Below are 27,776 nucleotides of genomic sequence, written 5' to 3'. Positions count from 1 at the left end.
ACCCAGATGATTTACATGTAGGACAGAGATGATTTACACGTAACACACAGGTGATTTACACGCAGTACCTAGATGATTTACATGTACGATAAAGATGATTTGAAACAGTACCCAGATGACTTACATGTAGTGCACAGGTGATTTCCTCGTAGTACAGAGGTGACGTAAAAGCAAATTCGAGATGCAACGAAAAAAAGAAGTTTATATATTTGGTGTTTTACGCAGTAACACAATCTGCAAAAGACATCACCTTCAAAGTGTATAAGAAGTAACTAATAATTGTCAGTGAGAATTTTAGTTCTGGAGTTTATTATTTGCAACGAGCAAAGCTTTAGGTAGTATCTTTGACATGTTTGCCAAGTAACAAATAACGCAACATATTCTACTGTAATCGGCCACGAAAATAATTTTGTAAACCTACGAACTGTCTGACAGTAGTTACATCAGTACAATGCTGCCACCTGTTGACATTGTATCCTAGCTCAGTGGACGTTATGGAGTTTTTACAATCATTCAGCTGTTACTCGTCGAAAAGTCTCTATAACACCGCCTGGAGGAAAAACGACACCTACCAAAAATGGAGGTTACTTTCTGTTGATGAAAATGAGAGTAAAAGAATGAAAGTAAAAGTATACACTTGCACAGTATTATGGACGTCTCATACACACGTGCAGTAGCCGTGCAAATACCCATGTGCACACAACTGCTTAAGCACCGGTAATTTAAATGTGCTTCATCCACGCAAATGCACATGTGCACATCCACTGCTCAAGCATGGGTTATGCACATGCGCTGCATCTACGCAAAAGCACATGTGTACATAAGGGCTACAGCACGGGTTATATAAATGTGTACTTCATCCATGCAAATGCACATGTGCACATAACGGCTTAAGCACGGGTTACGTACGTGCGCTGCATCCATGCAAATGCACATGCGTACATAACGGCTTAAGCACGGGTTATATAAATATGTGCTTCATCCATGCAAATGCACATGTGCACATAACGGCTTAAGTGCGGGTTCCGTACGTGCGCACCATCCACGCAAAGGCACATGCGTACATAACGGCTTAAGCACGGGTTATATAAATATGTGCTTCATCCATGCAAATGCACATATGCACATAACGGTTTAAGTACTGGTTCCGTACGTGCGCTGTATCCACGCAAATGCACATGTGCACATAACGGCTTAAGCACAGGTTACGTGCGTGTGCTGCATCCACACAAATGCACATGTGTATATAACGGCTACAGCACGGGTTATATAAATGTGTACTTCATCCATGCAAATGCACATGTGCACATAGCGGCTTTAAGCACGGGTTCTGTACTTGTGCTTCATCCACGCAAATGCACATGTGTATATAACGGCTTAGGCACGGGTTATGTAAATGTGTACTTTATCCATGCAAATGCACATGTGCACATGCACGACTTAATCAGTGGTTATGTACGTGTGCATAACCCACGTAAATGCACATGTGCACATACACGGGTTATGTTTGTGTGCTTCTTCCACGCAAATTCACGTGTACGGCTTAAGCACGGGTTATGTATGTGTTCATCATCCACACAAATGCACATGTGCAAATGTACGGCTTATGCATGGAGAGTGCACATGTGTCGTACACGTACGTGTTGTCTGGGATGGGATTAAGTGGAATCAGGATAAGGTGTTAATGTTTAGTGTAGATGTTAAAGCCATGTTCACCAGTACAAGAAGGGATTATGTCATAAAGGCAATAGAAGTGGAGATGGAAGGGAAAGTTATACGTCAGTGGAAAAAAGAGAAAGTCATAAGAGCGCTTAAGACTTTGTGGGAAAATAGCTTTTGCATAATTGGAGAAAGACTAGTGAAGATAAAAGAAGGTTTAAGCATTGGATCCAAGGTGAGTCCAGTTCTAGCGGAAATAGTAATGAAGAAGTGGGAGAAAAAAGTGACAGAACAAGCAGGAGGAAAGTTACTGTTCTTTTGCAGGTATGTTGATGATTGTTTAGGCATATGGCAGGGAATAGAAATCAACTGGAGGAATATGTTGAAAGTATAGAAGACCAAAAGAAGGGCATAGTGAGTGTGACATGATATACATAGGGGAGACGGGGAAAAGGCTTATGGACAGTTTAAAACAACATAAGGATGATGTTAGACTGAAAAGTGGTAATAACGCTATATACAAACATGTGAAGGAAACGGGACATAATAGACTGGGAGGGGGCTAGGGGTTTAGAGAGAGAACAGGAAGATTATTACAAAGTGGAAAGAGGCTAGAAGAATAAAGAGAAAACGAGAGGAGAACTTAATGAATTGGACAAGCGGTATGAATATGCACGAGCATTGGGAGAAATTGTTGGATGTGATAGAAAAAGAACAAGAAAAGTGCATATAGGCTATAAATATATATATATATAATTTATTTTTCTTATTTAATATTTTTTATTTGGTATTTACTTTTCTTTGTATGTCATCTGTTTAAAGAACTGTTAGAAAAAGTGAAAGGGTTCATTATATTTTTCTGTTTGCGCGAAATTGCCTTTATCCTCATTAGCTCCCTCCGACCAATGAGAGAGAAGAAAGGGCGTGGCCTTTCACTTTCTCGTGTATATAAGATCTGCTGTCACCTGTCTTTTCTCAGTATTTGTGTCTGATGAAGAGGACGTTAGGTCCTTAAAACTGTAACAAATTGTAAGTATAGTTTTTAATATATCATTCTGCTCTGGACAGAACTGTGTTTTATTTGTTACTCTACTTATTTAGAGCCATGGAGTTTGTTCATTCAAATATATTGATTTTAAGAGATATTACTATTATTTTAGTAGGAGATGATTAGTTAACGATAACCGAAGTTATAATGTTCCTTAATAACGAAACAGACCATATTCTATTGAAACTGTTATTAACAATAATATTAGTACAAAATAATTGGACATAACGTACCTAAAATATTCCAAGCAGGTCTAGCGAAATTGTCCAATTGGATATTCCTCCTCTGTAAGTTTTGAGAGAAGAGTTTTATATGATACGATTCAGTTTTCTTTCAGAGATTCAAAGTTTTACCAAATGTAATTCGACAGTAAGTATTTCTATTACTTAATAAATGTTCATTATCACAATCGAGTCAATTTTTACTTTCAGAAGTCATAATATTAATTCACTGTATGATCAGTTCTCACAATAGTGGATACATTTTCAATCATTTCGTTTACGGTTTCCTCTTTATATTTAAATTTCAAAAGAGACTATTGAATTTTCAAAATACGTAATTATCAATATCTAATACTCCACAAATTATTACCTATTTAAATATTTTTTAAGTTAACTTAATATTGGAGAGCACAAAAAGTTTAAAATAGGATTATTTATTAACAATACTTGGTCATATTTTAAATGAATGCAATATAATGATTCTGATCAAATCCTATCATCTTACTGCATACTTCACATTTTGGCATTGTTTTATACAGAATCAGTCACAATGCTACGCTTTCTGACGTAAAACTCTTTCTATATTCCTGTAGGGCAATTTCATAAGATAAAAAAGAGTTGGTATTTGGGTTTTGGTTGTATGAAAAAGTTATTTAGGCTCGCACATAGAAAAATTAATATCTTCCTGAAATTGTGAAGTGCTTGTTGGTTACAAAATCTTTCAATTTCTACAGAAACTTCAAAACGGTAAACTACTTATAAAGGGGTTTTCAATTTCCTTTTCCTATTGCCCCTTGTTACATATTTTTCATGTAAATATAAACAATAATATGATGCAAAATTGAATAACTTTAATATTGATGCAACATTGAACAACCTCGTAGCAATTTTCAAATATCAATAATGAACAGGTCTCGTATTTTAATCATATACAGGATGTTTCAAAATAACATCGACAACGTTGGAGAGGTGATTCCTGTCACTAACCTAAGACAAAAAAATATAGATCAACCTGGGTATACAAGTGTATTCCTTTCAGAGTTAAAGGCTAAAGGAAACCTGAAAAAATGAACTTTAAAGACAAATAGTTCTAAAACTATGGGACCTACCGTACTCGGGTCAAGACTTCACCTAGGAACTAATGTGTACTCGGTCGAAGTATACATGTTTCAGAATCCTAAGGTACTCACGCAACAATTTTTATAGAGGGAGTTTGGCTACGGGCATATAATTTGAAGTACTCACCAACTACCTCTATAAAAATTGTTTGATAGAGCCTTAGGATTCTGAAACATGGATATTTGGATAGGGCACTTACTAGTTCCTAAGTGGAGTCGTGACCCGACTGCTGTAAGTCCCATAGTTTTGGAGCTATGAATCTTAAAATTTCTTTTTTTCACGTTTCCGGCAGCCCACAATTCAGAAAGAAAGCATTTGTGTATATAGGTTGGTCTAGTCAGGAATCAACCCCTAAACGTTGTCGGTGATGTTTTTAAGCACTCTGTTTAAGTATAGGTAATTTTTTCATGTCAGTAAAACAGAATTTCTTCTAAGCAAGATTATAGCAAACTGAACCGCACTGAGGAAAAGTTTTTCTCATCTTCAAATCGAGTCAATAGGTGAAACTGAAATGTACATACTTACTTGATTCTAGGTGCAAAACTGTTAAAATATATTGTCGAATATGATTTCGTAACAACAACTAGAAATATGCCTAACAACTAGAATGTTGACTAAAAACAACGACTTTACAATATTGCATACTTATTTCGTAGAATAATGTTTTCGTAAGCATTCGTTTGGTTTCTATGCACATTGAAAGAAATGACATACATTTTTTTATTACATTTCCTTAATTCACTATTCGGTAAAGTTAAAACGTACTTGATATTAAATAAAATTACGCTCCTATATATCTTCTTCGTGTGATCTAATTGTAAATTGTTCTTAAGAAACTGGAAGGAATCTTTTTGGCAATAGAGTTGAGGTGATTTGAGTTTACCATCACTTTCAGCAGCGAGCCTAGATAAGACTGTACCTACTTATTAACGTGGAATATGAACCACATGTGCTCCCGCCGGAAATCGAACCCGAGTCTCTCACGCCAAAAGTTCCCGCTCACATTCATTTCGAAATTACTTTATTGTTATATTTCTCTTTTAGAAAAAACATTAGTGGCTTTCTAGAATCCATTTGTGACGTTATTTTCCATTAGCAGATGGTAGTTTCCATTTATTCTCTTTTATGTGATAAAACATAAAGGTATTCTTATCATATAGTTAGATCGTTATTGCATACAGTAGTCTATGGTATATGATTTATTGCAGAATAATAATAAATAATAATAATACATAGAACATAGAAAAGCTTCAAAGGAAAGAAGAGTATGTCGTGCTTCTAAGAATGACACAAAATTGTGATACTGTTGAGTGACATATGAAGCTAAAACTTTTACAATGTATTTCGAGGTAACTTCTTTTTTTTCGAGTAGTAAGTACATTTTTGTAGCTTTCTGCGGACAAAAATAATGCCGGAAAAACAAAAAGTATTGCATTGTGAAGAATTACCAGTATATGGGGGTAACATTGCGCATACCGGTTGGAAATGTCACGCAATTGTAAACATATACATTATTGTTTAAAGCTTTAAAATTGACATTGTACTGGAGAACAAAATTATTATTACAACTAAAAACTAGAATATGAAAACCAATGTATATATAGGGTGGCCACAAAATCCCGTTACCCCTTGATAAATGATAATGTAAGTTTTCCCGTTACGCGTTTATAAATGCTAATGGAAGGTTTTTTCATTTTTTCAGATTGTGTGAACGATGGCTGATACTTTCAGTTGCAGTATTGAGGAACATATTATTGCAAGTTGTTGGGAGCATGAGAGAGACCACACCACTTGTGATAATACGCTATGAGGGTTCATAAATGTCATAGCTCTACAAAACCGTTACAATACCACTACCGAACTGACAGAAGCTGTCAAACAAGCTCTCACTCAAGTTACGCCTGCAATGCTCCGCAAAATGTCACACAGAACCTGACGGCGTTTTATCCTTTGTCGTGATAATGACGGTCGCAGACTGGTCCTTTGAACATTTCATGTTTCTTATCTCAATAAAACTTCTTTCTGTTTAGTTATTTACGTACGTTTAGAGGTTTATGTTACTTATTTTCAGGAGTAAGAAGACTCTGTGGCCAACTTATACTGTAGGAATTTACCATATTAAGAAAATTATCTCCATTCAATCCGTTGAAAATCAGTAAAGTTTCTCAGATGGAAATACTAGCATCAATTTTCATTAATGTAAGAGACGTGGAAAAAATATTATGATTATACAATTCATCCCGTTCATCGCCTCACAAAACTTTCTCATCTCTGTCCTTGGATAGAATATTTTAAATTCAAGATCTTATTTGAAACAAGAAGTTGATTTTGATTAAATTAGTTAGGGAGATACTAGGCGTGAAATAATCAAATGAAGAGCTACTCATGACGAGTCACAAACTCAAAATCGACCGACTTTGACATCTAACAGTTTTAGTACCAGCCAAAACATTATGGCGGAACGTGGGTTGCAAATTTTGTAAGCGAAAGTAAAGCTTCCCGATTTTAGTTTTCCTCATTTTACACCAAGTTGCTCCGAAGGTATCAAATGGTGAAAATATAATATATGTGGGTCGATACTGCGCTATCTTGCTTCTATGGTGGAAAATAGAAAGTAGTCACTCAAACACAAACCAAAAAGATTGGAATTCGATTATTATCTACGCGATGTTTGCTAGAAATTTGAAGAGCAAAATACATTGTTTCTTGTTTGCTATAAGGTACTTTAAGGAAACTATATTCATATTTTATTTAATTCTCGCAACTCAACTAGTAGTTTCTGAGACGTGAACAATTTTTGATTTCCGAATTTTCAACGATAACTTTGATATTCAAAGGAATTTGAAGTTGATTTTAAGTCCAAAGCTATCTTTCGATATGAGGTATCTTTGGCATAAACTAGGCTTTTGCCAGCTGGGAGCCCTGCCCCCAAGCTACCGCGTGTCCTTGTTCTACGGCCTCGCATTTCTTATGTATCAGCCTTTGCATCAAGAGTGAATTCCATGCATTTGCTCTTGATATTTTCTGAATTTGGGCAGCGTGAGGCTTTGACCCAAACTCCCGCGTTTGCTCGACCTATGTCCTTGCACCTCTTAAACCCACAATTCTACCGAATTTAAGTTTTCTTTTTCTGTTTCAACTATCTAAAAGTTAACATTTTGTATCCCAAGAAAATGCCCATTTAGATTTTCCTATGGGTTAGTCCCGGAAGGCTACAATCATGCAAATTTCATCATTCCAATCCTGCTGGAAGTATCTAAAAATTTTGGGGGTGTACAAGATGCCCCATATAAATATCACGGGAAAGATTTTTCTGTTCACCATAACACCACTCTAAAGTTGTATATTTTATGTGATTTACTTATGTAACACTAACACAAACGTGTAGGAATACGGAATTTCAAGGTTTTATTCCCATTTCAAGTAACTACAACATGAGATTATAGGTCAAAAAAGTGTATTTGAATAATATGGGGAATTTCTTTCACTTTCGCTTTTGGCAACTTTCCTGTGGGTTAGTCCCGAAAAACTCCAATCATGCCAAATTTCTACTTTCCACGTCAACCGGAAGTACCTGTTATTTTATGTCAGTGAGTCAGTTCATGTAGTTCTATACACAGGGTGTTCATTTATTATGTAGGAAAAATCCACTGGTAAAATCATCTCACCTAAACAAATAAAAAAGAAGTGCATATGAACATAGGGCGAAAACCGCGTTGGTTCAATGTTATGCGATGCCGAAAACGAGGAAAGAATAAATTTGAGGCTGCCTACCTCGAAAACTATAAAACACATTAAAGGCTTTTAAAGAAATATCAATGCAACTGGTACACTCTCTGTCTAAATATTCATGTTTCTGTATTAGAACTCTGATTTATGCACGGATAGGAAAAAGGAAGATATATTTTAATGGAAAATGTTTAATTATTGGTTTCATTAGGCTGTTATGTCGTGTAGATGACTATTATCATTCCTAAACTTCACGTTAGCAGTAATTTTAATATCTGGAATTATGAAACCACACGTAACACAGTTTATCATCAAAAGAAAGTAGTTGACAACACTTGCAGGCTAAGTTCTAACACTACATATCATTTTATAACAGTGATCTAAGAAAATAAATGTCATACAAACAAAACATGATAAATAATTGCAGAGATACAGAGATCCGAAATACTGTGAAAACGAACATCAGGGAAAAGAATTCGAAAAACTGTTTACCGAAGAGCGGGTATAACATGGTACCTTCACTGACATCTCACTTTTTGGATGCAACAGTAGATACGGTTCATATTGCGAGTAAGTGATGATGAAAGAAATTATAGAATGATAAGTTGGAGGAGACGGGACATCTCGAGTAAACCAGTTAACACGATGTCGTCCACCATGAATTTACGTCCTATGACACATTAGTAGAGTGTATATTTTATGTTCTGCTTAGTATCCTGGACAAGAATTTACATAATTATAATTATAACAGATACTCGATGTATCCTTCGTCAGCCTCAATGCATTACTCTTCACTAGTTGACACTTATTCACTACACAATTGAAATGCATTCGTATTACGAATGATTGCAAATCTATCACGAATTCTTTGCTCCAATTCTTGTGTGTCGTTTGTGTTTTGTACACTATACTTTGAGTTGACCCTACAAATAAAATTCCAAAGGATTTAGGTCAGGGAAGCGAGGAGACATTTATGTATATGGGTATTTCTCGCCCTATTCATTTGTCTTGGAAGTGCTGATAAAAAAAAAACCACGAACGTCTCACAGAAAATATGGTGTAGCACCATCGTGCATAAACTAAAGTTGATACTTTCTCGAGAGCGCAACATTTTCCAATCATTCCGGAAGATTTTGTTGAAGGAATTGCAGGTTTGTTTCACCTGTGATATGCTGGGGTAAACTTTATGGCTCTAAAATGTTTTCCCCCAATATGTCTCCCCACAGATTAACCGAGAATTAATGTTGCTGCCATGTAGGTACATTTGCGTTAAGGTTTTCTTCTGCTCATTGGAGTTTATCTCTTATAGTTGTTGTTATACGGGAATCAGTATTGAAACCGCAAGTAGTAGTAAAAAAAGCACTTTTGCAGTATGTAGGTTGATGCAATTAGTTATGGTATGTTTCCATAAGACACTGTAAAAATAACGCTCCTCACTATCTCTCACTATTTTTTTCTATTATGATAAATGTAAAACTGAAAATAATTATTTTGAACCACTTCCGGTTTGAGTATAGAGTAAAAGGAGCAGATGGAACCTGTCTTAGGACGTTGAACAGATTGCAAGAAATCGATTCTCAATATATCTTATGGTTATTGCTCTGATATTTGACAACAGCCGGACGGGCGGATGGATAAAACCATTCTACAAGACTTTCGACACATATGCATAGCATTATTTCCAAGTTTAAATTGAAGAACTAATTTTAAAGGTTCTTTGCTCCGATGGGGATATTCTCGACTCTCATATAACCAACTGGTTCAGTAGCTTCCTTTCGAAAAGACATTTTTAACTTATACCAGATGTTTTGTTGAAACAACGAACGCACGCGAAGTGCCGATCATCATGAAGTAGGTAGTTGTACAAGCGTAGAATACAAATTTCACAGTTGCATGCGGATGAGGTTGAGAGATCTGAAGGAATTTATTGAAGACCCCAATTGGCCGTTGATAATGTGGTAAATGTTATCACACATTCATTGCTTTATTATTATATTATCAGCAATCCTTACAACTGGAGAACAGATAACACGGGATAATAAGAAATGAATAGAGATAATATATGTTCGATAGATCCAGCGCCGCCAAGTTCCACAGTGAAATGATCCAAATTTACAAATGGCATCGCAACCACAGTTCATAGATGAGCAATCAGTCCAATTGTACTTATATGTTGCAGTAGTACATAGACGCATCGTTAAACAAACAAATCTTCATACGAATCCACAAGTAGCAAGGAAACACAATTAAACGACAGCTATGTGCAGAACAGAATTATGTTGTATTCACTGATCAAAGTCTATTTACTAATTCTCAAACAGTATGGAAATGATTTGAATATGGAAATGATAGATATACCATGATTCAAAACAATTACACCCTCCTACTGCTTAAGTTTCATTGCATGTGTCCAATTTGGAAAGATGGTCGTAATATCATTTTCTGGGATAAGCACATAAACGCGATAAAATATATTTAAATATTTCAACATATATTTTTACAAAGATAGGTATTAAGTCTTACAATATTTGGAACACAACATATCTGTATTTGTAACAGTACAATGATAGCAGGTTAACATTCAGAGTAGAGTCCTTTCAATTGGACTGCCTATAGCCACCTTCCTCTCTGTTTCTAGAATTCATGTGAATGCCTTATATCTCTTTTCACCTTCTGCTGGTTAGTGATACATCGGAATTTAAAGAAGTGTTCCATAAACCGAAACAGGTAGTATTCTGAAGGAGCGAGGTTAGGACTATACGGTGAATGTAATTCTAATACCATCGAGTTCATAAATTTTACGTTGGGTTTTCTGGGACGACTAGGTTTTGCTGGATCCTGTTGTAACGGGACGCGCTTTCAGTTCACCAGTGCAGAATGTTTCTGGCGTAGTGTAGCCTACATTCGCTCCAATTGTTGGCAAGGTTGTCATTGATGGTAAAGCCGTTAGCAACGATCTCGTAGTAATTAACAACTCTGTAGTTCCACCAAACACAGAACATGACTTTATACGTGAAATATTCCTCCTTCTAATAGCTCTTTAAGTTGGCTCTTGTTCAATCACTATTTCAATCACTATTTCACTTCACTCACTTCAGTCCATGCGACTATATGTTTCAAGAAACGCACATCACGAGAATTTTACAACTGTTGACGGGAGAGATATACAGTTTTCTAGGCGTTAGATAAGGTCAACTCATGTGACACAATGTGACAGACCCTTGGGGTTTTGCCAAGTTTGTGAAGCAGACTTACTACTGTAAGTTAAATAAGAGTTACATTGACAATCGTCATATGCTGGTGGATTGATTTTCCTTAATGACATATAGTATGATCTCAGATTGTCTCTCTCTATAGACTTGCTGTTTAGTCTAGCAAGGTACATTGGCGGAGTGTCCCCTCAGGTTTCGTATAAAATTGATTCAAATGCAAAATTCTCCGAACCCCAATGTGCATTGTACTAGTTTTAGCGATCCATACGGTAATTTTCATATTTACCGGCCTTCATATATCCGAAATTCAATCATACACTACTATAACGCTCGGGCACAAAATTGCTTTAATTCCTTTAGATGTAACTGGACATAAATGTGGGCATATGTAAAACAAATTGGATCAAATACTGGTTCTCTGACACATATTACCAACCCCGGGAGCCATCTTGGATCCGCCATATTGGATTCAACTTTCAGTCACTCAAGTGGGAATAGGTGCAAGTTATACATCAAATTCATATACAATTTCATTGAAAATTGATTGGAGTAGTGAATTTTACCTTAGGTTGTATCGTTTGCAAGGTATTGCCTGTTAAATCCATTCAGGCTCTTCGCGAGTAGACATTGCAGAGTAATATCAGTTACCCTTACGTGTTTGATGTTGACAAATCAAAACAATTTCTAACTGAAAAAATACTGTAGGTATAAACAAACTCTTTACAACATTGATGTCATAGTCTTATTACATTTCTATGAGTGATTGTTATTACTTGCATCTTATACAATAACAAGGAAGTATGGTACAACGATGAAAATGCCTAATGTCGATTCAGATACGGCCAGAGTTGGATGAAGACCTATCATTTCCTTATTGACGTCTGTGTGTCTTTATGTATGTACGTTCAGAGAATATTTCAACAATAAATCACTTAAAAGCTTACATATACACTCGAGACCCTGCACAACTTTCTATTTGATTCAATATTTCTGCAGTGCCTGATATTTAATGTGCAATACCTTGCAAACTGTGCACGCTACGGTAAAACTCTCTAAGCAAATGAGTTTCCAAAGAAATTACAAATATTTTGATGTATCACTTGCCCCTATTCCCATTTGAGAAACCGAAAGTTGAATCCAATATGGCGGATCCAAGATGGTAGCCGGGGCGGGTAACATGTGTCAGAGAAGAGGTATTTGATCCAATTTGTTTCTTGCATGTGTCCACATTCATGTTCAGTTACAACTAAAGAAACTAAAAGCAATTATGTGTCCGAGAGCTATAGTAGAGTATGAGATTCCGGATATATGAAGTCTAATAAATATGTAAATTACCCGTATGAGCTGCTGAAATTAGTACAATACACATTGCGGTGTGAGAACTTTGCACCTGAATCAATTTTACGCGAATCCCGAGGGACACTTCGCGAATGTACCTTGAAAGGGGCACTTGCTCTACCCAAAGCCTTAGCTTGGAGTGGAAGTAACGGTTCCTTGACTCTACCTCCTTTTACTGCTTGCAGTGGAGCAGCGTGATAATCCTAACCACAAGCCAGCTTGGGCTTGCAGCGGAGCCTTGACGAGAACCTCAATCTCCTCTACTTGCAGTGGAGTAGAGCGTGTCCTACAACCCTTCACCTAGTTCCTTACTGGAGATGCCTTCCTGAGCCCGTCAGGTTGAGGGACACCTTATTTACCCAGAACCTTATGTTAGAGAATTGTATATTAGTACTTGTGAGTACTATTGTAACCTATTTTGAGGATTTGTAAATGAACCGGTAGTGAGAGTCAATTCCGGACACTCAATTGTTCAACACTGATCTACCTATAAACCATAAGGAACAGAGTTTTATAATATAATATACTTGTATTTTTGGGTTGTACTAACCAAATGACTTTCATGTTTTTGTGTTTTTTTATACACTCATCAATCAGTAACATAATAAGGGTGACCACATCAGAACAGATGTGTTTTCCTTTTACATTGTGAAACTCCTGTTGACTTTCAAATAGACACACTCAATAATGAAACTAGTCGTAGTACATAACTTCCAGTTTTAATACTAGAATCTGCTTAAAGATGGAACTTATTTCTGGAACGGTGAAATGAAGTAAAAAGTAGCTATTTTTACTTTTTACTCTCTTCTCTCTTTCACGATCATAATTAATATTCCAACCGGTTGTAGAAGTTGATTTTTACACCTTATGGTTGCACTAGAGAAAGTGATCTTTATAGGTTACTATTAGTGATATTCAGCCATGATTAATTGAGCTTATTCCTCTGACACCATACATTACGTAAGTTCAGCTCCCAGCTTCTTCATTTACTAGCAAAACTTTTTACGTAAACTCTGTAACAAGAATAATATGCATGCAATGTATTTAAGCTGGGAACCCGATCGTCTTATCTTTGTCCACTGTAGCTTATGAAACAAATGTTTCCATGATGTATGTTCTATGTGACCAGTCATTACGCTGCCATTTGGTTTGACTGAAGGCAGACTGAACTGACTACTTTTATCGTGCTATAGGAAATTAGACTTTACAGAAACAGTGACAACTTGGCAGGAATTGGTTCAATCGAAACAAGGACTACGTGATAGTTTTTCCAGTTTCCACACTTTGTTTGGTCATAACGTTCCGTGCGGAATAACCGTGAACCAAATAATTTCATTCTTGAACTGAGAAATCGGCAAAACTGTAGGATAGTAAATTCACTCTGATTTCAGACAGACTAACTAATTACAAGCACTAAGAAACGATCCTAAAAGACTTGCTTGTTTTATTTATTCATAACTTCTTATTTTATACCCATGTGCGAGAGTTGAAAAGAATAAAGTGACAACACTGTTTTATCCCCTCGCAAGGATTTTTATAGATATATTGCTGGATAAAAATGTAGAGGGTGTGTGAAGCAATACAACTTGGGTTGCGGTGGTAGTGTGCTGCAGTGATAGCACAGGAGTGTGTTGAATGTTGGTTGTCAAATCACGCCTGCCTAAAAGGGATGATTTCCAAGTTACAACAACGTGTATGGATAAATACCAAAGTGGTTTGTGGAAAAACGCTATTGGTTGTCACTCTGGGCTACGTGAAACATGAGATAATGACGCATTGCCTATCGAACTGCGGCACGATGGGTTACAGCGTTTGGTTCAGGACATGATAGGGTTCAACAGGAATCAGGTGGAGGTCGACATGAGAACTGAATTGATTTAATCTTTGCTGCGTATGGACAGGAGGTGGATTGCCAGGTAATTAGCTAACGAGGTAGCAGTGTCCACACTACAGTGTTGAATGTGTTGCAGAATACCCTTGGTTAACGCAAAATTGCATCCCGGTGGTCATCGTACCACCTTACCGATCTGCAAAAATGGCACAGATAGGTACTTCGTGATCCATTTCGTTCCTTATTATATACCTCAGGGGGTGAACATTGATACCTTACATGTGTCTAGATTTTATGTGGTATTTACCCTTGGTTACTACGTTATAGACATTGCAATCGTCCGAACACGGTCCTGAGTTCGATTTTTGGTGCTAGTTTTAGGAAATTTTGAGTAAAACGTCCCCTCGAAGCTAAGGGATATGATGATGATTAGAAGTGGTGAAATGAGAAAGTGAGAGTAAACATCACACATTTACTTACTTGCGGATTGAAGCAGGGACCTCATACATCAGAGACAAGCGCTCTATTACTGAACTACCCTACTTCATTCAGAAGATTTAGTTTTCAGTGCGAGCAGTTTCATGTATGGAACGAATATGAGCAGGTTTTAGACAGGTTATGTTACATTACACATTTCTGCTCGTTGTTAAGTATACGAGTTTTTTTGTAGTGAAATTGCAGCATTTGCTTTACGAAGAGTACAATGTCTTACTACATCAGCATTTTCTCTCAGCCTATAGTCAACGACGAACTTTTCTAAATTCAGCGTTACACTTATGTCATGAGTATTACATTTTTTCAATCAAGTTTACGAAAAATGAATGATTTTTAATGTCTTAATTTGAATGTCATAACAAATCAACGAAAGCATATATTTTGTCAACGGTGTGGTGTCATGATCAGAATTGTGATACTAGATGATGTAATATATTGACTAATAAAACGAAGTCATGTGTCTGTAGAAACGTGAATTCGAATTCATTGATAACACAACAATGATTAATCAATCAGATTGTGTTACATGTTCTCATTATTGGTTCCGGGTTTGATCTCCAGTATAACGAAAATAAAACTTTTCAGCAATATTACTATTTGAGATATGATAATTTTTTAGGATTGATAGGTTATTCATTTTGATAGTATACTCATCCTCTTTCGCTTTGATAAACATGTACCATTTGTATGTGTATCAATGTTAAATATTATTGCAACGATTTAGTTACAAAAAGCGGCGGTTTACAAAGCACATCTAATATAGAAGCGGTGCTTGAATTTCAACAATACACTCACACAACAGCTTCTTGTGCACCGCATACCTTCATTGCTAGGCCACGGCAGAAAATTTCTGATTGTCTGAATTTAGTCACCTTATTCTTTTAGCAGCGAGAGAAGAGAAAAGAATGAGAGCAGTGCTTGTCATAGAAACAATGTGTAGTTTGGTGGACATGTTCCAAGGTTGAAGTGCCTGTTTGTAATCTTAGACTTTTAATGAGTGTTATAGACTTTTAAAGTGCATTATAGTGTTGTCCGTCTAAAGAGATATACAAGATGTTGAATCAACGTATTTTTTGTGGCTGAATTTTTTAAAGCACGTTGTTGCTTTTAAAAAGGTAAAACAAATACGAGTATAGTACATAAGTATGCGAGCGTAGATGCACCTATACTATGGGAAACAATGACATTCCGCTAATTTAACTAGAACTTTTGGACGTTATTTGTTTATAATTACTTTAATTGAACCAGCGCCATTAAAGTTTGTATTATTACTGGAATTTGACAATCTTGCTAGATTTCCGCAATCTCTCAAATTGTTGATGCAACCCTTTCCGAAGTCTACAGAAACCACTCAGTACGACGGGAAGGAGAAAAGTATCAGGGAAACCAGTGTGTTGAGCTATTACGCCATAAAGAATAATTTGTCAAATGTCTATCACACCTGAGGAAAGTTTTTCAGTAGTTAGAATGGACAGGGTGGACCCTCAAGGCATTTTCCCCTTTAGGTCGGTGTTACTTATTTCTCTCTAATTCATATTCTCTATTTAGATTAAAAAGCAGCTTATTTTCTCTCAAGTTCATATTTTCTTTTCTTTAGATTAGTAAGCAGCTTATTTTTTTAAATTCATATTTTCTCTTCTTTAGATTAAAAAGCAGCTTATTTCTCCCAAAATCATATTTTCTCTTTACATTAAAAAGTAGATTATTTCTCTCTAATTCGTATTTTCTCTTGTTTAAACTAAAAAGCAGCTTTTTCCTCTCAAATTCATATTTTCCCTTCTTTAGATTAAAAAGCAATTTATTTATCTCAAATTCATATTTTATGTTCTTTAGATTAAAAAGCAGTTTGCATATGTACACTATATACCGTTCTGAATTACCTTTTAGATAAATGTTCTTCTTGCAATTTCTTTGACAATTATAGCGACGTTTTTTTCTGGATTTACAACGTTCATTTCTCGTCATTTATCTACATTTAATTTATTCCTTTCGTTTCTTCTTACTTGTTACCAATACATCTAAAATTGGCACCTGCACTTCCAGTTTCGTTGTGAAGTCCACCGATGATTAAAAAACGGTCTAAAACATGAATGATAGACTGAGCTGACACTATGTGGAGTACGTTCAAGTTATCGAAGATGTGCTATTTCTATTTATGTTTCCTGTACATTTATCTCGGTTAACTGTGTAGTCATGTCGCAAAGACGTTTTTTTTTCTATCGTAGTAATGGTGAGACAAGATTATCTGTGCACTAAATCTTGAAATATATGGACGTCTTAAGGATTTTAACTTAGTTTTCCTCTAGTTACTATGAATGTAAATTTGGCTTCTCAGAATATACAAGTACTTCATATTACAATAAAGTAATTACTCTATGATGCGTTTACATTTATATGGAAAGAGTTTCACGTAAAAAGTAGGGGTGTATGTTACCTAGGAAGTTTGTGAGGAAAGTAAATGACAATATAATTCGGCTAACTGGTAGAGATGTTATATGTACTGTGAATAGTTTATGCTGCGATCCCGTCTAAGCTTCTGTAGACAAATTCAGTCTATCAGCCATTTCATCCAACATTACCAATAACTGATTCTAGTATTATTATCCATTAATTATCTGTCATTCTCTTTAGCCTAGAGAGCACAGCACTCTTAAGTTAAATTTGAGATCTGACTTGATCACGATGCATCTAGTGGCGAGGTTTTTTAATAAGATAGTGAGGAATTACTAATTATATACCTATAATTACACCCTGCAATAATCAAGGTACATAACTTCATTGGGAAGTCATGCAGCGATGAAGACGTTCTCTCCAGCCTTCTTAACAATTCCGGAACTGGAAAAGCGTAATGGACTTCAATCGAATATTTACCAACTTTCCACCTTTGGTGTTTTCCATCTTTCTGTGGTGACAGTATTAGAAGCGTGTTTTCACAATTGAAAAATGAAGAAAGTGTAAGTCTCAAGTGAGGCGTATGTATTCCATGGAACTACGAAACCATTTTCTATACCAAAGCTTCCACAACCAAAAGAATTGTGTGAAAAGAATTTAGTCGTCAAGCAGCACCCAAGTGACTGTGATTTATTGCCTATTTATTTTGATTCTTGATCTGCTGATTCGTGCTTCTGTCTGTCGCAGTGTGCTGGGTGTGTGTGTTCCTCTCTTCTTTGACGTTTTCTCCAACGTCGTAAAATGTTGGCTCATAATACAAAAAAATTGTCTCAATTTACTGATCAGGAGACATAAAAGCATGTCCCATGTCTTATTTTAAGTGAAAACAAATTTAAATATTCTCAGAAAATAGCCCTTGGTAACCGCGTTTCCTCATGTACATACCCACTTCTTTTGATCGGCATAGCTATGAAATAAATACTTTTATCTAATGTTTTATTTATATTTTAGTATTTTACATTAATAACTATTGTATTATTGAATTACCACATCCCATGGTGGTGATTGCATCACGCTTGGTGTTATAAAGCATATGCCAAGTAGCGATGAACTCAAAGTTCATGGTGGGTGGGATTCATATGCTAAGCAAACCGTCAATCTACGCGAATGGATTACGGTCTTAGAATGTTGTCAAAAAGAAGCGTAGAAAATTGCATTTCTTTCCGGCATTAATAATAACCAAGGAAGATCAAATTGTGTTACACTGCAAAATGTATGTACCGGTACACGCGTTGTGATATTAAACACTGCCTTATTCACAGTACTTACAAGGTTTCTCTTACACTTACCTCTACCGTTATCTGATGAACCAATTCTGTAAGCATAAATATACGCGACAGTTAGCGCAATGGATGAACGAGTCATTTATGCAGTTTGGAATTGAAGAACTCGAATTCTCAGTTTGCCAGAGAACATTGTCAGGAGCATCAAAGAAACGACAAGTAACGAGAATGCAGCTTTTCTCCAGGCGTTCCGAATCATATTGTTGAATATTGGATCGGTGAACTGATTATGGGTATGTGCATGAAGATTGATAATACCATTGCGGGTCTGGAGGTTTATACCAATATATTCGAACACAACGCGCTCAGAAAATCGTTCACTACCAGATTTGGGTAAAGACCTACCATTTCCGTATTGCCGTCTAAGTGTCTGTGTGTATGTACGTCCAAAGAATATTTCGTCAACGATATATCACATAAAAGGTTACATATACACACCAGGCCCTGCACATCTTTCTATTTGGTTCAATATTCGTGAAGTGCCTCACATTTAACATGTAATACCTTGCAAACGGTACAAGCCTCGGTTAAAACTCACAACACCAGTGAGTTTTCGAGAACATTGTATATGAATTTGATGTATCACTTATACCCCTTCCCATTTAAACAAAAACGAAAGTGGATTCAAATAAAGAAACTAAAAGCAATTTTGCGTCCGAGCATTATAGTAGTATGTGATTGAATTTCGGATATAAATATGAAGGCCCATAAATATGCAAATTAAGAGCATGGACGGCTAAAAATGTTACAATGAATATCAAACCGAGAAAAACTTTGCATCTGAATCAATTTATATGAATCCCAAGGAGACACTTCACGAATGTAAGTCTCACGACAAAGGTTATGAGAATCAAAGACAACTTGTTCAGGTTTATACAGATGAAGAATACTTTTCTTCAGAGACAGAAGACGAACTGAAATATCGTAGAATCATTTCAAAGTTCTGAGGACAAAGAAAAATTCAAGAATTTAGAGCACATGAACAACAAAGAAATGAATTTGCAATTTGTTTCAAGTAAATCTTTGATATGATCCTCGAACATAATATGTACGCAAGACTCTACGCAGAAGTATTCAATGTTTATAAGCACCTTTTGGCATTACCTAACCCAAGTGCCATGTGTACGATGTTTTTAAAAACTTTAAAAACATAAAAAAAACATCGCTTCGTTGAAGTTTTTGATGAATATCTGAAATGTTTATTTTTGATGAATTCAAAAACAGATATTTCGACATAACAATTTCATTACAGAAAAATGTGTGTGAGAAGACCACAAAATTCTGTAAATTTAAGTTTTATTTGTTAGGCTTTTAGGGTAAATATAATAAATAACAAGTCATAGTGTCATGTGAGCGTAACTTAGGAAATTTAGTCTGCACGATTTTATATTTCTTTAAAATATTGAAACTGGAAACACTGGTCCATGTCTATCTCCCATAGCTTTTATAGTGCAAGTAGAAAGGAACCTTGGGAATTTTAACTCATTACAGGAAACCATCTCTCGCTATCAATTATGGTTTTATTTTGTGTCAATTAAGGTTAAAAGAGGAATTTGTTGGTTTATATCACTTCCGGTTGAAATAGTGTAGACGATGAACAAAGAGAAGATAGTGGTTGTTCTTAGAACGCTAAATAGGTTCCTAGAGAACGATTCTCGCTATCTGTTGTTGTTTTTATTCTACATGGATACATGCTGAAACTGGAAGTTGTAGTGAAATTCTATCACTTCGGTTTCTAGTATAGAGTTAATAATGGACACAAAAGTATTTTGGGACGCTAATCGATTAAAGGGGATTAATTCTCGGTATTTATGATATTTTTTGCTATATAGGGTGCTTCAAAACAGCACCGACAACGTTTGGGAGATGTTTCCTGACACGAAGATAAAACAGAAACTATATATCAATTTGGATGCACAAATGCTTCCTTTCCGAGTTATAGGCCGCCAAAAATATGAAAAAATTAACTTTAAAGGTTCAATAACTCGTAAAGGAAGCACAGGTACACCCAGGATGGTCTTTACTTTCCGTTTTATCTTGGTGTCGTGAATCTCCTCCCAAACGTTGTCGGTGTTGTTTTGAAACACCCTGTATAGTGGTCAATGATAAAGCCGGAAATGGTTGATTTAGATCAGGGATTTCGACAACCTCTCCAAGGACTTTCATTCCTACCTGTTGATCCTGTACATCCTAATCAAATATGATGTTTACTTATTAAGAAATTCTTTTTCAGATTTTTAATAAATACATAAAAGAATTTTAATAAAATCAACTTCGTTAAGAATTATTCGTAGTATTTTTTCGTAAGGTCTTCCATGTTATTAATGTTAACAAAATGTTCAATGAAATGAAAATAAAATCATTTAGGCTTTTGTTTGAAATATCTTTATTTCAAATATATATCTTATAGTTAAAAATCATATGTGGCAATGGACATAATATGAGTTGTCACTAACAACATATATCTATAAGTAACGTGATACTGATAAACAGGTATGAAGCATCCATTCCACCTCATCTTTATCATGGAGCTACTTTCACCAGTGCTACACAGTAAAAAAAATCAAAGTAAAACTTCACAAAACGAAGGGTTGTAATGAACTTTTATCATTACAATGAACATTATTTTATTTATTTATGTACAGTTTATTTAATTCTATTTATTTACAATATTTTCACAAACTCGCATAGTTCTAGCATTACTTTGGCAAATTACACACTAGTCAGCAAGCCTAATTTATAGTATTTGCAGTAAATGTTCAAATTTCTAAGTGTCTGCATGTAAATATTTGCGTCTTCAATTTTTAATGACGAAACAACTTATTTGAAGTTAGTAAACATTTGAAATTTGAGAGTTTTTAAGCAAAATAAGTTAACTGGTAGTAATACCAATATACAAACCTATGGACAATTTCCCTTCAATCTTTTTCTTTAGGTATGAGAATTACCATTTCATCAAACAAGATCTTGTGCATTCGACTCTTCAAGCTATTGGATACAATATATCCAGATCTGGTAATCGTGGGTAAGTTGGAAAATTTTCGTAAAACATAGTAACTAAATTTGCTTTGACAGATAGAATCTTAAGAGTAAAAACAGAAGAGTAATTTCAACAGCAACAGCAAAAATGTTTAGGTCATACCGTGGCTCCACGAAGAGAGAGAGAGAGAGAGAGAGAGAGAGAGAAAGAAAGAAAGAGATAGATAGAGAGAGAGAGAGAGTGAGAGCAGAATTATGGTTTCGTGACTCGAAGAGAGCACATCATGTATGTATATATAGTTATTGAATTTTCTTTGATTGATCATATAATATTGCTATTTCATAATTTTGAATTTAACAACCAAATGGTGTCAGTAAGCTGAGTTTGGGTATAAGTTTTAACAAGTTGGTGAGGAATTTAGAAATCAATTCTCTAGTTTACTGAAAGTTAATATTAGAATTTTGGAATTTTCCTACACTTCCAGGTTTCACTTCAGACCAGACATTGGAAGACGTTTGGTACTATGTAAACAGCGGAGCAGAATCGAGAATTCATTGCTCTGAAATAGTTTTTGGGAAATGAAACACGATAAACCACTAGATTCACACTGCTTTTACATACACGCGTGCAGTGCGTAAGCTGATTAATCTGCTGATTCAGTGAGGCCTCAGCGATAGAATAGTCTTAAAAATATGTAAAACACATTATGATTTTGTTTTCTTTCGACGTTTTTATGTTCTCGAGGGCGGATAGGAATAAACTCTTGACTAAACTCAGTGGTGGCGAAAGAAGTATTACGGTCTGTGATTTAGGGTTTCGCTCATTATTCAGTTTTGGCCATGGTGTTGTCTAATACCAAAAGATAAGCAGTTTCGTGTATCTCCGACTTTCAATTCAATTGTCTAGATGGCCAATAATAACAGTCTCTCGCCTTGCCATTAGTGTCGTTAACTGACGGCTACATTCTAGCATATAGGAAACAAGTTTGTTTCCTATTCATTGTTTGCTGCGTACAAGGAAATACTTGTATTTGTAAAGTTTTTTCTTTCAATAAACTGTAGTAGCAATTTCGTTGAATCTTCATCTCAGTCCTTACTTTTCGCTGTGCTTAATCATGTTCACAAAGTCTCACATGTGCTCCTCTTATGTTTAATTGTGATGAGATCATTCGCTTTCTCAATGAATTTGTATCTTACTTGTCCTCGCAGTCATATGTAAACAGCTAGACAACGTCCTCTTCGATCGTTTACCCGTCACTCGTCGCAGCTACAACGAAATTTTCCTGGGTTTTGAAATGCAACGTCTAGGAACGGTAGCAGCTTGGTTCAGAGGCCTATACGTGAGAGGAACAGTTGAATCAAAAGCAATTGAGAGAAGATGATCTTGGTCATTTCTTGAGATTCGATCATTTGTCATTCAGCTTCAGTCATGATAGCCCTTTGATCAAAAGCTCTTTCAAAAGATACGCCTAGTTCTTCTATACTTTTGGACTTCGATAACATGATTTTACAGCACCAGGTAGAGGGAGCATTATGGACTAACAAATTTGGTAAGACTCTTCTTAAATTATTATTCGCAGCTCTACCTACATTCCAATTGCTACCATTAGTAATGATTTTAATTAAGCATTTCTTTAAAAGTATCTAATAACATTGTTCATACTTTCTACCAGAACGTTGCTGAAACATCATTTCCCATTGTAAAGCCAGTCTTCAGTGATAAATGTTTTTTTTGGTTGTCGGTATTTCTTCGATATTCGTATCTCTATTATCTCAAATCTACTTTATGTTCCTTTCTTTAACGGTTGAACATGTTAGTGTGTATATCTTTCTGTTTAGCTTATCCTAGATATTTCTGTGTATATAAACAGCTATGCTGATATGTTTTTCGAGTCTTCTCTTGTGATGGTTTGGGAATGCGCGTTAAGTGCGAAAAAAGCTCGTTGATACTTAATATTTTGAGTTCTCCATTATGTCGAATACGTATGGGATATCCCGTGTCTTGGCAGAGCTTTCATATGTATGTTTTTTAATAAAATCTCTACGCTTACACTGCGCTTTTATGTTTGTTTTTGGGACTTTGAACACAGTAAATATGCTATTAATAATAAACAATAAAGCTGATATACAAAAGTTGATTGAAAGTTCGAATAAAGAATGTGCTCTCGTGAGGTGTATTTTCCTTTTAATAATTGTCAGACAAAGCTGATATTCTAGAATTGTTGTCAGACTTTTTTCTCAATTTATTTATTTAACGCGAAGTGTGTATTCGATTTTGCTGCATTAATTCTCAAACCTTTTTTAGTTTTTTTTAAACTACAGAATGCAATTGAATTATTTGTATTAATACTGCTTAGTGATAAACCAGATTCTTTTGTCAGTGTTTAAGTTTATTCCAGGAGAAGTACAGATGATACTAAAATAAAATACTAATTTGATTATCTAAGATATGATTATTAGCTCTCCTTTTGCTCCTACGCTTAATAAGTGATTTGGTTCTAAATGCATTCTCTTGCATAAGCTTGAATTTTGACGGAAGCTAGTCAATAAAACAAGATTATGGGTGAAATCATTAAATACTGTCTATTAAGAATATATACGTTGGCTCCTAATTATGATATTGATACTTCGATAAATTCTTGAGAAGCTTATTAACTTACATTTGTCGAATCACATATTTGGCATATTTCCTTGATGCTCATTTATTTAAAATTAATTCTATTCATTTAATTCCTGTACTATTTTGAAAATGTGCTTTCTCACTCAATTCTCTCTCATAAATTTCTTCTATCCTCAACAAGTAGCCAATAAGTTTTCTCTTTGGCTACAGTATAAATCATACATAAGTTCTGCAAAGAAAGGGATTAAAACAAAAAAATCTAGACCTAGGCGAGAGCGCACAATAAAACTGGAAGTATATAACAAGAAAGTAACTCAAAAAAGTAACACCCTTATAGAGCAGCATCGCTAGCTGCTCAGTTGGCATTTCCCCAATTATCCTCATGTCCAGTACCCACAGACTACAAGGACAAAATTCTGTTGCTGTAACTAATAGCATCTTCCCAGTGTCTCTCAGTAGGGTAATAAGCGTTCAGTAGCGCTTTGTTTGTCAGTACAGATAACCAAACGAAATAACGAAATCTGGAGCACATAACGAGGGGAAAGTTTAACTCTTGTTAATTTAGTAGTGAATAACAGAACTAAATTACAAAGTATTCTCCTCTGTAAAGAAAGAACGGAATTCTTAGTTAATGTTTGCACATACTGCAAACATTAAACTGGAGATATTATTACATAGGAAGAGTGGATTAAAATTTATGACTTAATTCTATATTCTCTTTCTCTTTAAAACTAATACTTTGGAAAAATATTCTACAACTAACAATACACTAGATAATGCAAGTCCAATTCCAAGTATAACAAAATTTCCTTTTATATCATTCATTGTTATTATGAGGAGAGATTCATTGTCCATATTTTGATTACCCAATGAAATGTCGGAATTATCACGTATAAATTGTCTTTCCCATTGAGCAATGATTCCTGAATCCCACAAAAATTTTAACACATTATTGAAAGGTACTACAAGGGGGGAATTTCTAAAAAAAAAGACTTCCAGGAATTGTGTTTCAAGGGGTTTCTTCATCAATCGTAACTTTCTTCTGGTTTCGAAGTCTAGATAATCAATATCTGCAAGGTATCCCGACGGGAACTTCTCAGCAGAAACTGCCAACTTTCCCTGTTCTGCCAAAACGTTCAGATCCTTATAATCTTTTATGAGTACAAATCTTTTTCCTATAATTCGTAGTAAAGGATCAACGGAATCTGAGAAATCACGGTAATATGTTATCGCTCTCCATTGTAACCCAGACGCGACAAATTGTTCAAAAGTGTCTATAGGTGCATCGTATACAGGAATAGTCATGTAAGAGACCAGATTACAGTTATATGCTGTGTTCAAAATCGTAGATATAAGGAAACAGCATACAACGAGGTATTTCACTATAGAATACTTTATATTTGGAACTCCCAAACCAAGTAGTGCACTGATTGAATGCAACAATGAATATGAATATTCTAAGTAGGGATTCCTCGTGTGGATAGGAAAACACAGCAAATGAAAAAGCGAAAAGACGTAAAACAGAAGCGAACTACCGAAAATGTGTCCTATAATTGCAACCCAGACTTCAGTAGACAATGGAGAAAATATTGACCATAAATTCTTCTTCAACTTCGGTGAAGGTGTCAGAAGCACCAAATCAGTATAATAATATGGAACAGAGTAGTCGAAATAAGGCAAAAATTCGAATGTTACACCTAAACCAGGTATTCCAACATGATGATTACCACTCATCATTAAATTATAGAAGGACATATTCGAAGATTGAGCTGTGTTTAATGGTTCAGCGACTATCACTGACCAAGTAAAGTTATACTTCTTTGAAAATTCAGTCATTATTTTGTAGTCAAAGCCGTCAAAAGTAGAACCCTTCAACACAGACTGTGGAGCATATGGTGCTAAAACCAGATCGATAATAACTTCTTGTAGATCATTTAATCTTCGTCCATTTATTTTCGAAATATATTCATTGAGATCGTAGCTGTTGAGTGATCTATTAATTTTGAATCCTTTAGGTTGTAAGTTATCCCCAAGCAAGTGGTAAATAACAGAATATGTTCTTGATGTGTTTCCAGCAAGATTTTCGTTTTCAATATATATGATTATCAAGTATGGAAAATACATTATTTGTGCACAATTCTGCAAACTATTTATTGCTTGTAAATTACTAGTACCTTGTTCCAGAAATATCAACTTTTTAACTGTTCTTTGAATTGACAATATGTATGCCATTTGAATAGAATGAAGTGTATTACAAATATTATTAGATGCAATAATAAATGTTTCACAATATTCGTCCATTGATTTCACAAGAAATTCCTCCATCGATTCCAAATTTTTCATATTTCGTGTATTTCCATTAATTAAAGGTAGCGAAGTCTTGAGATTCTGATAAATTTTCCCTTCAATTGTAACTTCATCTTCTAAAATCATGGTACACAACTGAAATTCAGAATGTAGTATATTTTGTAGTATGTCATATGGTGTGTCTATGTCTTTAGTAAGGTTCATCGTTTGAAACAAAATTTCTGAAGTTGACACCAAGTGAAACAGAGTAAAGATGACCCATAAATTCAGAACCTGGAAATAAATAGTCATTTGAGATTAGCAGCAATTCACTACAAGCTTATTATAAACGAAGCATAAAAACATAAACTTTTATAAGTACTCGATATATGAAATAGGGATGGGAAAGTGTGAAAATTGAAGAATAGATAAGTTCTTTTATACGTCAATATTGTTTTTTGCATGACGTAATCAATTAATCCTGGTGGCAAAACTTAAACTACTAGTAGTATATTCTATAATAACTAACTTTTTCAGTACTAAGTCGGATACCAAGTGTCATTCTTTTGAATTATAGGATTTTAGTGTTGAGTATGGGTGATCCTGTACTTTACCTTTTTATTTTGTGCTAACAATTTTCTACAATATTTGTTTCCATTGCACAAACTTTTCCCTTGTATTTTCTTCTGATTATTAAGAGCTCAAAAAATGTAAGTCAGAATGCGCTGAGGCTTGTCTCTGTGATAGTTGTAAAGGGACATTGACACTCTTTTTTTCTCCATTACAGTCTCGTTAAGCAAAAGTAATTGGATTGGAAGCAAAAGGATGTAATGAAATCAAACTCACCAAAAACAGCTATGATTATCTGGTATCGTTGGATAGCGAGAAGATAAACTGTTAAAAGCCTCACTACAAAGTTCGTTTTTAGTATTACAGTGATGGAACCATTAGAAATGAAGATCGTTGCTAACCTCGATGAAAGGCGTATTATACAACTAAATATATTAACCATTTCTGCCAATATCATCATAATGTATTTCCCAGTTATGTGAGTTAAAAAGGAATCGGTCAGATGCTAAATCTACGACTCGGACAAGGACTTTCATCATGCGGAAGAAAGAACATTTCTAAATATGTTGTAGAAATAATAGGGTATGAAAAACCTCAGATGCATTGTAAGATAATATTGTTTTAAGAATATCAAAAAGAATATGATGATTTTAGAAGGAGGTCAAGAGATACTGAACAACTTTCAAATATACAACTACACACAATTTTTATTAACGATCTCGGATTGTGTTATTTTTAAGAAACTCTAGACAAATACCAAACGCTGAAAGTTTCCTCGATTGAGTTTTCGAAGAAGATGTTTCGTCTATTAGAAAAACAGAACAATATAAACTTTGTGAACCTAAAGAAAATTATAACTTGTATCAAATTTTGAAACACAATTACAATGAATGATGACCAAATAAATTCTTTTTGATGTAGGAATTAAAAAGTGA

The 27,776-nt window shown here is 35.0% G+C and overlaps 1 protein-coding gene across 1 annotated transcript; it reads right to left on the bottom strand.

The window, feature by feature from the left end:
* Window positions 1–24,693: 24,693 nt before the first annotated feature.
* On the bottom strand, window positions 24,694–26,418 carry LOC145661861 (ionotropic receptor coreceptor Ir25a-like). Its single transcript, XM_081727202.1, has one exon. The coding sequence runs from the start codon at window positions 26,416–26,418 to the stop codon at window positions 24,694–24,696; it is 1,725 nt and encodes a 574-aa protein (XP_081583328.1).
* Between the last annotated feature and the right edge of the window lie 1,358 nt (window positions 26,419–27,776).

Source organism: Thermobia domestica, chromosome 10 (genome assembly GCF_964235325.1).
Source record: "Thermobia domestica chromosome 10, izTheDome1.hap1.1, whole genome shotgun sequence".
Classification (NCBI taxonomy): Eukaryota; Metazoa; Arthropoda; class Insecta; order Zygentoma; family Lepismatidae; genus Thermobia; species Thermobia domestica.
Note: the sequence above shows the minus strand (reverse complement) of the source record. Positions and strands in the feature narration are given on the sequence as shown.